Source organism: Leptodactylus fuscus, chromosome 8 (genome assembly GCF_031893055.1).
Source record: "Leptodactylus fuscus isolate aLepFus1 chromosome 8, aLepFus1.hap2, whole genome shotgun sequence".
Classification (NCBI taxonomy): Eukaryota; Metazoa; Chordata; class Amphibia; order Anura; family Leptodactylidae; genus Leptodactylus; species Leptodactylus fuscus.
The window spans coordinates 28,248,418-28,262,047 of NC_134272.1; the positions used below are offsets into that span (position 1 = coordinate 28,248,418).

At 40.7% G+C, this 13,630-nt stretch overlaps 1 protein-coding gene across 2 annotated transcripts in view; it reads left to right on the top strand.

Annotated features, from left to right (window-relative positions):
• Positions 1-12,563, top strand: part of SATB2 (SATB homeobox 2) — a 133,072-nt gene extending 120,509 nt beyond the window's left edge. For both annotated transcript variants that reach the window (XM_075284992.1, XM_075284993.1), the window contains one exon: positions 11,483-12,563. In XM_075284992.1, coding sequence (XP_075141093.1) covers positions 11,483-11,944 — 462 coding nt within the window. In that variant the 3' untranslated portion in view covers positions 11,945-12,563. The remainder of the gene's footprint in view (positions 1-11,482) is intronic.
• Positions 12,564-13,630: the final 1,067 nt, after the last annotated feature.

Sequence of the window (13,630 nt, forward strand, 5' to 3'; positions counted from 1 at the left end):
GTACTAATTTATGTATGGGCTAGATCAGGAGTAGGGAACTTTCGGCTCTCCAGCTGCTGTGAAACTACAACTCCCAACATGCTCCATTCACATCCATGGGAGTTCCAAGAACAGCAGAGCCAGTATGCATGCTGGGAGTTGTAGTTTTGCAACAGCTGGAGAGCCGAATGTTCCCTACCCTGGGCTAGACTGACTGACTTGTAGGCGATATTGTGGCCATGTCTTTTTAAAATATGGGCTGGTCAGAAACGCCCGAGGCTTGGGACAAGCGTTCATGCCATGAACTTTCATTTTGTATAACAAATGTTGATTGACACGTTTGGAACAGTCTTCTGTACATCTCTGTTGTCATTATGTTTGGAACAGTCGTCTTTATGAACAAATGGCCAGCAATGACAGTCTAAAATGTAATACCTAGGCACACTGTTATATCACACCATGTATCATATATTATATAGTACTTCAGTCACTACCAATTTTTGAGAAGAGAATATCAATGCCATGACCTACATGTGACTAGGTAGAAGCCACTAAGTACAACGTGCAGGTAGACTGACTCATGTGAGCAACGGAGAAGTCACAACCCCATCAAACATGAGGAGTGCCAAGACTTGAACCCCGACAATCTGATATCAATGCCATATCATTGGGGCAGGCCATTGATATCAGATTGTCAGGGTTCAAGTCTTGGCACTCCTGATGTTTGATGGGGTTGTGACCTCTCCAATGCTCACATGAGTCTGTCTACCTGCACGTTGTACTTAGTGGCTTCTACCTAGTCACATGTAGGTCATCAATATTCTTTGTATAAGGAGAAGATGGACTAAGTAACATAGACCAAAACAATAGGTGAAGACACAGAGAAACAGGAGCCTGAAGAATACTATATGGTACTTATGTGTGGGATTGGTAACCATTATTATATGGGCATTATGTGGCAGTATTATAGGCACCAGTGGAAATGTAGCATTACAAGGCGTCCATTAAACTCAATGTCATACTCCAGAGTGAAGTAGAAAATCTGTTCTCATACGGGATCTCTCCTGGATTTTAAGTGTCACGTGTCATATCACATTATTGCCTCTTTGCTTAGTAGTGTAATGACAATTGCTATAGGATTTGCAGACACGACCAATAAAGTTTTTGCTGTGTTTTAAGTTAATATTTTTCTAGATAAAACCATTTGAGAGACTGAGTTGTGTTATAGCCATCCTCCCTTCCATCAGCGAGGTTATATTCTGGTTAGGATTGTTTTTATCTCGTTGAACTTGTTAAGTGTCCTCTTTTCTCTAGCGCTGATTAATTATCATTGTTAATTGAAACAATATTTTCTATTACGAACCACGTCTTTGGAATCAGAAGAACTTCATATTTGTACGGCTCCCCGGAGACAAAGGTTAACCAAGTCAATTTCAACCCCCTCGCTAAGCTATTGAGCAAACTCTATGCGCCTTGTGAGTCTCATTTTGGAAGTGGAAGAGAGGATTTTCCCCCGGCGGCTTTGGAAACGTTAATAAATCCACAATAAATAAAATCACGTCTAATACCATAACTGGTTTTCCTTGGCATAGGAAAGCTACAGGCCACATCACGATGCGAAATAGCTTCAGTCTGCAAAAGTCTCGCTCCTATTTGCTAAATAAACTTGGCTTGCTGAAATTCCTACGTGTAAAGCCATTAATACAATCCTCCGTGACAGAGTTTAATTAAATTGCTTCACCCTTTATTAAATATATTAGGATGACTATTTTGATACTGGCCCTCTAAGTTTTTGTCACCAAGAAAATTGCTAAAGCCATTTATATGAACAAAGATTTTTTGGTACCTACATTATCATGGTTGGAGTACTCGGTGCAAGAAAAAGTTTCCAGTAGTTTTGGTGACTTTTCTAATGAGTTTTGAAATGCGCCCCCATAGACCCTGCAGTCCAATATGTTGGCACAGTGAAGTCGAGGCAGTGTGTCTACATTATTGTGCCCTATCTACCTCATCGCTGGATCCTATCCTACCTACCCCTTGTCCTAGCCGTACCCGTATCTTTCTTTATAATGTGGATTGTGAGCCCCATATAGGGATCACAATGACCATTTTCTTTCCTATCAGTATGTCTTTGTAGAATGGGATGAAATCCATGCAAACACAGTGAGAACATACAAACTCCTTGCAGATATTGTTCGTACAGGGATTCAAACCCAGGACTCCAGCAATGGAAGGCTGCAGTGCTAACCACTGAGCCACTGCGTTTCCCCTACCCAGGTTTTTTTTGTACACATTATGACCAGTCATTAGTCATACTGACTCTTGAATTATTATTATATTTTAGGCTACCACTGGTTCTCCATTTTGGGACTCCATCCCCCATTTCGCCTGAAAAATGTAGAGAGAAAAGTCCTCTCTGTATTTTCAGGTGGGTTCACGAATTTCTGCAGGTCACAGCTCTGCAAGCAGATTGGGTTTCCGTTTATTGGGTCCTCAAGCGAACCCAAAGAACGGAAATCTGAACACTAGTGTGAACCTAGCTCCAATTCGGTATCTCAAGGGTTGTTGAGGATATCTGAATTAAAGGGATTTTCTGAGGTTTTAGCACTGATGACCCATCCTTAGGATAGATCTTCTTTATCAGATCGGTGGGGGCCTGACGCTCACAGATCAGCTGATCGAAGACATTATGGAGCTTCTGAAGCAGATACAGTCTTGTACATTGTGGAGAGGTCGTAAATGGTATTCCAGCTGACATGAATGGGACTGAACCACAAAAGCCAGACACAGGTAATATACAACGTGTGAGGCTGTGCCTACTTCTGGAGCACAATAATGTATTCATCTATATTGTGGTTGGCCAAGGAGTCGGACCCCTACTGATCTGATATTAAGGTTAACTAGACCGAAGGAGTTTTTATTTAAAAACTGAGATCCTTGGATGCTGGGTACATTATAGATCTATCTCCAGAGCCCATTAAATTAATAGTGGTATTGCATATTCATAAAAGCAATAAAACGCAAATCTGGCACATTACATTTTCTTTCTTATTTATTGTATATATCACATTTATACTCAGATATATATTTTTTTTATCATATATGTTTAATTCAGTGAAAGAAAAACAGGGACAGCGTATTCCTGCCCTTGCTTCTTATATATGTCACCTTGCCCAGGTATAAGATGTTGTTATCAAGGAAGGATTTGCTTCCACTTTAGACCACGTGTCCCCTGTTTTTGTGCAGTGAACATACCCTCATATTAAAGTGCTATGGTGTACGTTGCCATTTTCCATATAAATCTCATTCATCATTACTATATAACATTTTCCGTCCGGCGCGGTTACATTTCTTTACAGAATATTTTCTTTCATGTATCCCTGAAAAACCCTCCAGTATATAAGAGAAAGGCAGATAGATCAAATAATGCAAATTTCTATGTCAGCATTAAGATTTGCATCCCCATTGTGCTGTTCTTAGCCGGACTATATTTGCATTGGTGATGAAGACTGGAGCAGAAGGAAATCGGTATTAATAGTTTATTGGCAGTTTAATGTCTTGGCACCTACCCTACCTATGAAATATAATAAACAGGAAGCTGAGTGATGCAGAGCCGCTCAATAACATTTTCAATCAAAACCTTTCAGCAGATTGCAGGGCGACCTTCCTGTAGGACCATCAGCGCTCCCCATTAAAAGGATGACAACACTTTAACTCCTTATCTTCCAGGATGTTCTGCAAGGCATCTTCTGGCAGGTCACGTAGGGTTATGTTATCTAAAGAAAGTTAGATGGTTAATGTAGGTAGGTGTATATTTTTCAAGCCAAATATTGCAGTGTGGCCTCCAATAACAGTTCCAATATCAGACTGTATAGTAGGAGAGTTCCTAAAATACACCGTCAAAGCAGGGCATCATCTACAGTAAAATCCCCATAGCCCTATGCGTGCAGCATCAGAGCATTCCAAAATGGAGCGACTTAGAAATAAAGTGATATTGGGGAATCTCCCTTTAAGCAATTCCCTTATGCATTTGCATGGGTTCACTGAAGACAAGCCTATACTTAAAACATTTGCTAAAAGCCCAGTATCGCGAAGCGATGCTGTAAAAATTGCTGGCAGTTGTCGTATCGCGTCAATCTTCCGAAAGTTAACATTCTAACTTCTGCAGTGACCAGCGCAGCCTGTTCAGAAGGGGTTAAAGCACAATAAGCGCCAAGAGTGTGGTTTGTGTTTAGCCTCCGTAATTTCTGCATTTAGTTTTTCTAATTTCTGCACCGTGTACCTAGATTACATCTAGATAAGCTACAAAGGCATTCAGGAAGCAATGGGGGCAGGTTGTGGTACTGTCTCCACTGAGAAACAGCTGCTTGCAGGGTGAAGACAAGAACAAGGGGAGTGAGCGAGAGCCGAGCTCCTTCCATGCTTGTAAGGTCAAACCTTTGCTTTGTATTAGTTGGAGACAAAGGGCCATAGGGTCAGATGTAGGATTGTCAGCATGTGACCCCTGTGGCTTCACTTCTCCATGTCTTCCAGAGACACAGTAATGCTTGCTTAAGAAATTATATAGTAAACCCTATGTAAACCATACTATACTATAGAGGGCTATACTTGGACTGTTTGCTCTTGTCATTCTGGCATAAAGTGGCTTAAAACTATGTTTGTTCCCATGAGCAAATAATACGCTTAGAATGATTTTGATGACTTTACCAATTCGGTGACCATTTTAAAACATATTTTTAGTGAAAGGGCTTATTAGCGGATTGAGGTCCTCCGCAGATTTCAGGAATTATTCTTCATGTCACAGAGTTCATATCAATTACATACTTGTAGTGGTTTTTGGGAGGGGGGGGGGGGACGGTGAAAGTCATTGGGTCACCTCTGGTCACTTGTATGATTATGGTGTGTTAAAACTAGCAGCGTGGCAGTGTAAAGGCCAGGCATACCCAAGACGCCTGTTCTCCTAATGACAGGACTCGGGATGTCCCAGTGTACCAGCCAGACTATATGTGTTCAGTGCGGGCAGCAGGAGTAAAGCATTTTAACCAGAGGCCACACTTATCTGAATGACTTGTACCGCACAAATGACAGGGCTGTGATACTGGTCATTCTCCATTGTAATCTTTCTTTTTAAATATGCTGTAGACATCCGAAAGGCAGGAATCTGGCATCACATCACATGCGTACTCTGTATGCCCTTAATCTTCTAATGTCTCCACAGTAAGTCAGACCGGTGGCGGGGCTTCAGGACCCCGCCAAGTCTATGAATGCTATATTTTATATCGGTTTACATTTTCTGCTTTTTTTTTTTTTTTACCAAATTGTGGAAATCTTAGTTTATATACCCTGACCAACACACAGCGGCTTGTTGGTATCCCCGCTATATAGGTGTCAGCATGGAGTATGGGGCGCCAATGAAGAGAAGAAAACGCTCAAGTGAATTTTGTTAATAGAAATATTTGATAAAACTGGTTGAACTACAAAGATATCCTGGGTGATAGACTGTGCTGGTCGATTGTACCACACTTCATAGCGCCCAGGAAATCCTTGTAGTTCTACTGTATGAGCAATCCACCTGATGAAGGGCGCTTTGGATTGCTTTTCTATTCTATTAGTAAATTTGGCCAAATCGTTAACTTTTTTGGACTGCATTTTTTTGTCCATTGCTAGTATCTCCTGCCAGCAGACACTTGGGATATGTTCCTCACCAGGTCTTAGTTATTGACTCTCTATATGATCAGGAGAGACTAAGGTAAGAGGAAAGCAGCAGTGGACAAACCCAAATCAGCACATGAATGAAGAAAGCAGAGGGTTTCCCATGGGGTTCAGTGCCTTCTACCAATGGCACTGTATCAACAGACTAATGGCCACCAAAGTACCACTAGTGTTGGCAGTAGGCCCTGACACAGTTATGGGCCCCTAATAAATCAAAGCCCAAATTGGGAGGGGAGAGAAGCCCATTGGGAAGTGACTTTGGTGCCAGTGATCTATTTTATGTGGGTTAATTCACAAATAACTTATTAGACCTTATGTATGCCATGTATACGTACCAATACCATGATGGACCCAAGGTCCCATGGTCTGATACTACAGTATGATATCAGCCACTTTGGCCTAATAGTGTGTCTTAACTTACTAAAATGACAAAGTTGAGTTTATTTTATAATTTGTGACCATACTGTTCCCCGACCCCCTTCTCCTGCTTGTTCAAACCCAACTTGCAATATTACTTTATTTTACATCAAATGAAACAATAATACAAATCATCACAGGCCCGCCATCATGTAATTGATGGAAGGCCATGTTGGTAGTGCGATTGCTCTTCTAGGAGTATCCGTGTAGTTTAGGTCTAATTGCTACGGCTTAACAGAGATTTATTGCGTCTTAAAAAGATTGGTCCGCTTTTAACCCCTAGTAAACAATGATAGCAATCCATCCTGACACCGTCTCCATTTCATCAAAACTTGTTGGAAAGCAATTATTAACCGGTGTTGTGTTATAACAATATACCCGTCGCCATGAGCAATATATACAATATTAAAGGAAAAGTGGACCTAGGGCTGGATAAAATTGAACACATATTTCCATGTCTGACTTCCTACCATTTTGCACGCTGCTATTGATTTTCCCTGACACGCTCTTTTTATATTGAAGAAGGTGGTTTTATTTTCCTCCCTCTGATAGAACCCGCAAGGAGAAATAGTAACGAAAAAAAGAATAGCAAAGTAATATTAAACCTGCCTGAAGTAAAAATGTAATGTAACACCTGTACTCAACAATTTCTGCTTGTAAATATATATATACTTCTATTTAATAATACACAGACTCTCATGGGTATTTGACCTCCAAAGTTAGAGAATCGTTGCGATTAACCAAGGTCTTACATGGATTTTTCTACTTTCTTCACTGGAGCAACAGACATAAAGTTTGCTCTGATTGTTTGTACTGCAACGGTTATGTTTTAATTAAAAGAGAATTCTCTAACCGACGGGGTCTCATATACAATATCCGTCATAGCGTATGTCTACTACATGTATGCCTGTGTACTTATAGAACAAAACCAATATAGCGGCATGTTATGTTCAGCCTTGGCTATTGCAGACATAGTAGCGTGCACTATTCTATAAGTACTAATTTACATTGTCTTCTTGACCCAAAGAAAGACTGTAAGATTAAGTATATGGTGTAATTGTTCCTAAAGATACAGGACGTACAGGGACTCAAGTAAGACTTTTATTAATAAATAGCAATAAAAGAATGGTTTGATATGATTTGGAGAAGGATTTCTAAGTAAATGTCAGAAGAAATCACAACAGGATTCTTAAGGGTATGTTCACACAGAGTTTTTTTGCAGGCGGATTTAGACGCGGAATTGCGTCCCATTCGTCTCAATGAGAGTCACTAGCAGTTTTTTTCAACCAGCGTTTTTTTACAGCTAGTGAGAAAAAAAACAACATGCCCTATCTTCGGATGGATTCTGCCTTGAAGAACCCATTGAAGTCAATGGGAGGCGGAAAAAACACAACGGCGATGCGTTCCTGCTGTGGTTGTTCCGGCAGCGCTTTTGCGCAGTGTTTCCGGCCTGTGGGGTCTTAGGGTAAGTTCACACGGGGGTTTTATGGACCGGAACCTGAGGCGGAGGCCATAATACGGGTAGCTGCGACTGGGTGCTGGTGCAGTGCACCGGCATCCAGTCGCGCACTCTGCTCCAGATTAGACCCAAATGAATGGGCCTAGTCGGGAGGAGGGAGTGTCTTCAGGCGGATGTTGTGAGGCGACTCCGCCTGAGAGAATGAGCATCTTGCTTCTTTTTCCGGGAGCCAGAATAAACGGCTGGAAAAAGAACTGACCGGCCCCCATTGAAATCAACGGGAGCCGTCTTTTTGGTCAGGTTTTTGAGGCAGATACAGCCTCAAAATCCTGACCAAAAAACTCCATGTGAACTTACCCTTAGCTTTAGAGAGTTCTGCTTACCCCGTCCACACCTAGTGATTAACAGGCTTCTGTGTGCACACTGATACAAGGTTAGCTGTCAGTCATTGTGTGGGCGGAGTAATCAGGACTCTCACTGTGTCTTTTAGGAGTCCTGTCCAGATTTACTGTTTTGTATCCAGAAACCCAGTTCCAAATCCTATAAACCTGTATATCACAGATCTCATCTGTTCCTTGTCTATCATATCTTGCTGTCAGATATAACACCATAATAATCTTCTGACATCTTCATTTTAATCCCTGTTTATCCATTAAACAAAGATAAGATTCTCAACTTTTGTGGTGTACAGGCTGCTTTCATATAAGATATAATATATATAAGATTCATATAAGAATTATAAGCCCTTCTAGTAATGTTATGACCTACGTGGGGTCACTAGTACACAATGGTATATGATTCTGCCACAACTGAAACAACACATTTTAGGTATTTGGACCTTGAGCTACTGGTTGGGAAACACTAGATAAGAACATATTCATGCAAGTCGGGTTATAGGTTGCCATAACACCTCAAACCTATGCGATTTTTACAGAACTGGCAATATACTAGCTTTTTTGTCCATATTTCCTCTCACAGGACAAAGCAAGGCCCTTTCTGTACTGAGCATAGACAAGCCTGTGGCACTCCATCACTTTGGTAAGGGGCCCTTGCTCAGCTACCCCTTTATTCTGCAGAATACCCCATCACTTAGTCTCTATGTTGGCACAATTCATTGGTACTGTTCATATCTTTTGATCATGTTCTGTGGGTCTGAAAATACTGTTATATTTTTCTCTCCATATGCTCCATGTACTTAAGCTGAAGTCAATTGTGAATCCAGTCACACTGGTTCACTATAGACTTGTATATTCCACTTTGCACGGATGCATAACTATAATCATACACTTGGCAAATATTTAGTATTTTTGGTTCCTTTCAATGAATATTGAGCAACAGAAAATTTTTGCAGTTATGGTGATTGATAAGATATCGTGAAGCTTCATCGACATTAAAAGTAGACCTTTATGGGTTGGTCTGGAAGGTGGCCAGTATGTGCCACATTAGATCTGGTCTGGATAAGGAGTCGCTCTTCTCGCAGATGTGGCGCTTTCTACACCTGCACGTCTTCATGCTACTATATATACTCTATATCAATAAGTCCATCGATTACATTTGTAAACCTGTCAAATCAAAATTGGAAATACATAAGAAGATTGATAAATAGCCTTGTAGAAAAATGTGCAGCACAACTCATTTATTCAGCAAAAGTTGTAAGAGTCCAGTGGGCGGGATTATCAGTGATTGACAGCAATTCTGTTTAAGGACCAGTTAGTGGCAAGGACCACCTATCACCCAAAAAAGTGGATGATGTCAATAAATAACATACAAGTTGAATCTTGCAGAATATTTTCTTACAACATTATATATAGTCCATTCAGCTCTTCTTACTCTATGACATGTTGTCTGCAGATTGAACCTCGTGTGTAATATAGCAGGCTCCATTTACAGACATTTTTCAGCATTAACACTATAATGCCCAGCGTCCATAGGATGTGTTTGGTGTTGCAGCATTTTGCATTGCTCCAAACTCTTGTTCCTTGGGTACACATTGCTGCTATTCTGTAGTATCGCCATGAGAATCGTTCAATGTTCCCTATCCACAAAGTCTTCCGCCTAAAAGTAAAACCATTATGTGGCTTTACTTCCATTATACACAAAAATGACAACAGGCTCTGGTTCCTGTTTTTATTGAGGGTGGCATATTTCACCAGACGACCACCATGACGTGTGTCATTGTAGACAAAATCTGTTTGGGAATGACCATTTAGGATTGATGTCTAGCCAAAACCAAGTACAATTTAGGACTCGCAAAACTAAAAGCTTTCCAGACATTGGTTTCGGTGGACACGCACATTCTTGGTCACCTGAACTGTACTCAAATGCTCCCAAGGAAACAATGGGAAATATCTCAAAGGGTTTGGTCACACAATGTGTCAGTAACCCCTTCAAGCTCCTTATTAATTCCTTGTCTGATAGAAAAATACCACTAAACTAGTGCTTATTACATGTAATCCAGATCACTGCCATAATGATACACTACATTATATACTTTCCTAAACTCGTTCATTCAATATCTCACTTCCTTCCCTGCAGGCAGTGACCATTATATTTTACACATGGGTTCCAGCTGGTTTCCATTCTCCCCTTCAAAACATATTTGAACACACAGAGATTGAAGGCGAGACGCTTTATCTAATGTAGTCAACTTTTAGCAAACAAGCCGATACTCTTTCCTACTCACATGTTTTATTAATAGTGGTTGATTATATCAGGGACTGAGCACAATACTTCACTGGCAAGAAGGTTTTTATGTGCTCCGCTCTACTGGAATGCCTCAGTTCTAGACTCTCAAGGAAACAGTAGTTCAGGGGAAAAAAAGCAATTAGATCATACAAGGTATTTGTCGGCGAAAAAAACGAGGCAAGATCATGTAAGTCGATAAAACTCGCTAATAATCTATATATACACATGTACTTTAAAGGGGCTCTATCAGCAAAATCATGCTGATAGAGACCCACATATGCGTGAATAGCCTTTAAAAAGGCTATTCAGGCACCGTAAAAGTTATATTAAACTACCCCCCAGTTTTAAAATAAAACCCTAAAAAAGAATGTGATCTACTTACCCATCGTGCACACTGGGCGGGCATTCAGGGTGTGTCTTCATCTTCTTCCCCGCCTCTTCTTCCTCCGATGTCCTCCGGTCCCGTCCTCCTCCGGCGCTCGCGAACGGACATTGATTAAAAAAAATTACCTGGGCGCATGCGCAGTAGCACGCGGCTTCTACTACAGCTACTGCGCATGCGCCCAGTTCATTTTTTTTCATCAAAGTCCGTTTGCGAGCGCCGGAGGAGGACGGGACCGGAGGACATCGGAGAAAGAAGAGGCGGGGAAGAAGAGGACGGCGCCCAGCGTGCACGTTCGGTAAGTAGATCACATTCTTTTTTAGGGTATTATTTTAAAACGGGGGGATAGTTTAATATAACTTTTACGGTGCCTGAATAGCCTTTTTAAAGGCTATTCACGCATATGTGGGGCTCTATCAGCATGATTTTGCTGATAGAGCCTCTTTAAAGGGGGTTCAACTTTTTTTTAAAACCAAAAGCTTAGGAGAATAGTATAAAATAAAAATCAGTAATATGTTACTTTCGACTTCTTTGCACCCTTCTTCCTTGGTGACTTCTAGATATGGTGTTTGGAAATGGACATGTGACCATAGTAGACGGAGGAGGTTACCCCTACAGTTTGTGATGGGCCTGAGTGGTCACACGTCAATTGATCCTGTAGAACACGTTACCAAGACCAGTGAGGGACCCAGAAAGTTGAAGCAGGAGAGCAGCTAGGCATCAGTAAAATATACCGTATTAAAATTTCAGTTAACTGGACAACCCTTGTGATGTTGTTTTAAGATAAATGTATATATATACATATGTGCCTTATAGTCTAAAATTAAAACTATATCTTCTTTTAACAGGTACTACTTGGACAACAAGCTCAGCAAGCCAAAGAGAGCTCACCTCCAAAAGATGAAGCCCCACCAGTTCCACCTCCATCAGAAGACAGCTGCACCAAAAAGCCAAGGTCTCGAACCAAAATCTCATTAGAAGCATTAGGCATCCTACAAAGTTTCATCCACGATGTGGGCCTCTACCCAGACCAAGAAGCCATCCACACACTGTCAGCTCAGCTGGATCTGCCCAAGCACACCATCATTAAATTTTTCCAGAACCAACGTTATCACGTCAAGCACCACGGAATACTCAAAGAGCATCTGGGCATAGCAGTGGATGTGGCAGAGTACAAAGACGAGGAGCTTCTGACAGAATCAGAGGAGAACGATAGCGAAGAAGGCATGGAGGAAATGTACACAGTAGAACAGAGCGAGGAAGGCAGTGGAAATGGCAAAGCTAATTTATCCGAGGTGGACCAGAGATAATAAAACGTATCGCCATCATAAACAACAACAGCAATACAGATGTGCAAGAGAAAATCACTTTTATTACTTGTAACGTTCTATCTCTGCCGCCAGAGTGGGGAACACAAGAGTTTTTGGTATTGCTCTCTTGAAAACTTGCCTTGACACTTGAGTGTACTGACATCCGACTGGAAGAGAACTGGTATAAAACTATATCTTCAATCATCTTGCACTTACGGTGATAATTTACGTCAATTACAGGACCTCAAGATTGATAAAATCAATGAAGGAAAGTATTTATATATCTAAGTATACATATATGTGTATTGGTATATGCATATGTGTATATACATGCATAGATATGTGTGCCTGTGTGGTATACATACTGTACGTATAGTGTGTGCACACATTCATGCATACGTACTGATGATGCATGGGAAGCAAACATTTCATTCCTAACATAAGAGACTGTGAAATGAATTCCTTACAGAAAAGACTGGGCTAGGTATTAATACCACTTTGCAGTGAGAAGCTTTAGGTTTCCTCCTCAACAGACTGCCTGCTCTCATGGAGTGGTTATTTTTTTTTTCCATGTTTCTTTTATTTTTCTTGTGTTTATTCTTGATTTATGTTTTTTTTTTTTTCTTAGTCTCTGCTTTTTTGTTCTGGCCGCATGGTGGATAACTTTTATTTAAAGGTATGTGTTTGAAAGTAAAACTTTAAAAATGCAATAAAAATATATAATATTACAAATGCATCAAAAAGTTGTTAATGCTTAAACCTCAGCGACAGTGCTGTAAAACACATGTTTCTGTTCTGTAAGCAGCAGTGGGAGAGTTGCTTTGTTCTCTGTCATTGAAGTGATGAAATACCTAGTAAAATGACACTTGATATCCTTTACTTTTGCTTAAAATCATTCATTTTTCACACGTTTATACCTTCAACTGTTTTTCTTCTTTTCCATTTTTTTTTCCGAGTTTTTTCACTAAGAAAGTTATGGTTCAAGAAAAACATCAACAAAGGTGAGACAAGGATGGCACAAAATGTTCCCCACCTCTAAATAATAATTGAGGGAGGAATACCGTATATACTCGAGTATAAGCCGAATTATTCAGCACAGTTTTTGTGCTGAAAAAGCCCCCCTCGGCTTATACTCGAGTCGGCAAAAAAAATATATATTTTTTTTTAAGGTGGGGGGGGGGTCTATGACCAGCCACAATATCAATGTATAGAATCTCCCATAAAATAGTGCAAAAAAAAAAAAAGAAGATTTAAAAAAAATAAAAGTTGTAAATCCCTCCTTTCCCTAGAATACATATAAAAGTAGAAAATGACTGTGACACACATACACATTAGGTATCGCTGTGTCTGAAAGTGCCCGGTCTACTGAATATAGGGGATCTGCAGTGCTCCTGTTCCGTCGGGAAGGGGTTAATAGGAGCACTGCAGATCCCCCTATATACAGCCAGACTGAATTCCAAGTGGGGGAAGAAAAAACAGTCCTCAAGCTCAGGGAAGGGACAGACAGGCAACCAAAACACCCCCTCCCCTTCCCCAGCACCCAGTAACTACTGCGCCCAAAAACTCTGACCATTTTAATTTTTGAAATTTTCCAGTAGCTGCTGCATTTCCCCCCTCGGCTTATACTCGAGTCAATAAGTTTTCCCAGTTCTTTGTGGTAAAATTAGAGGCCTTGGCTTATATTCG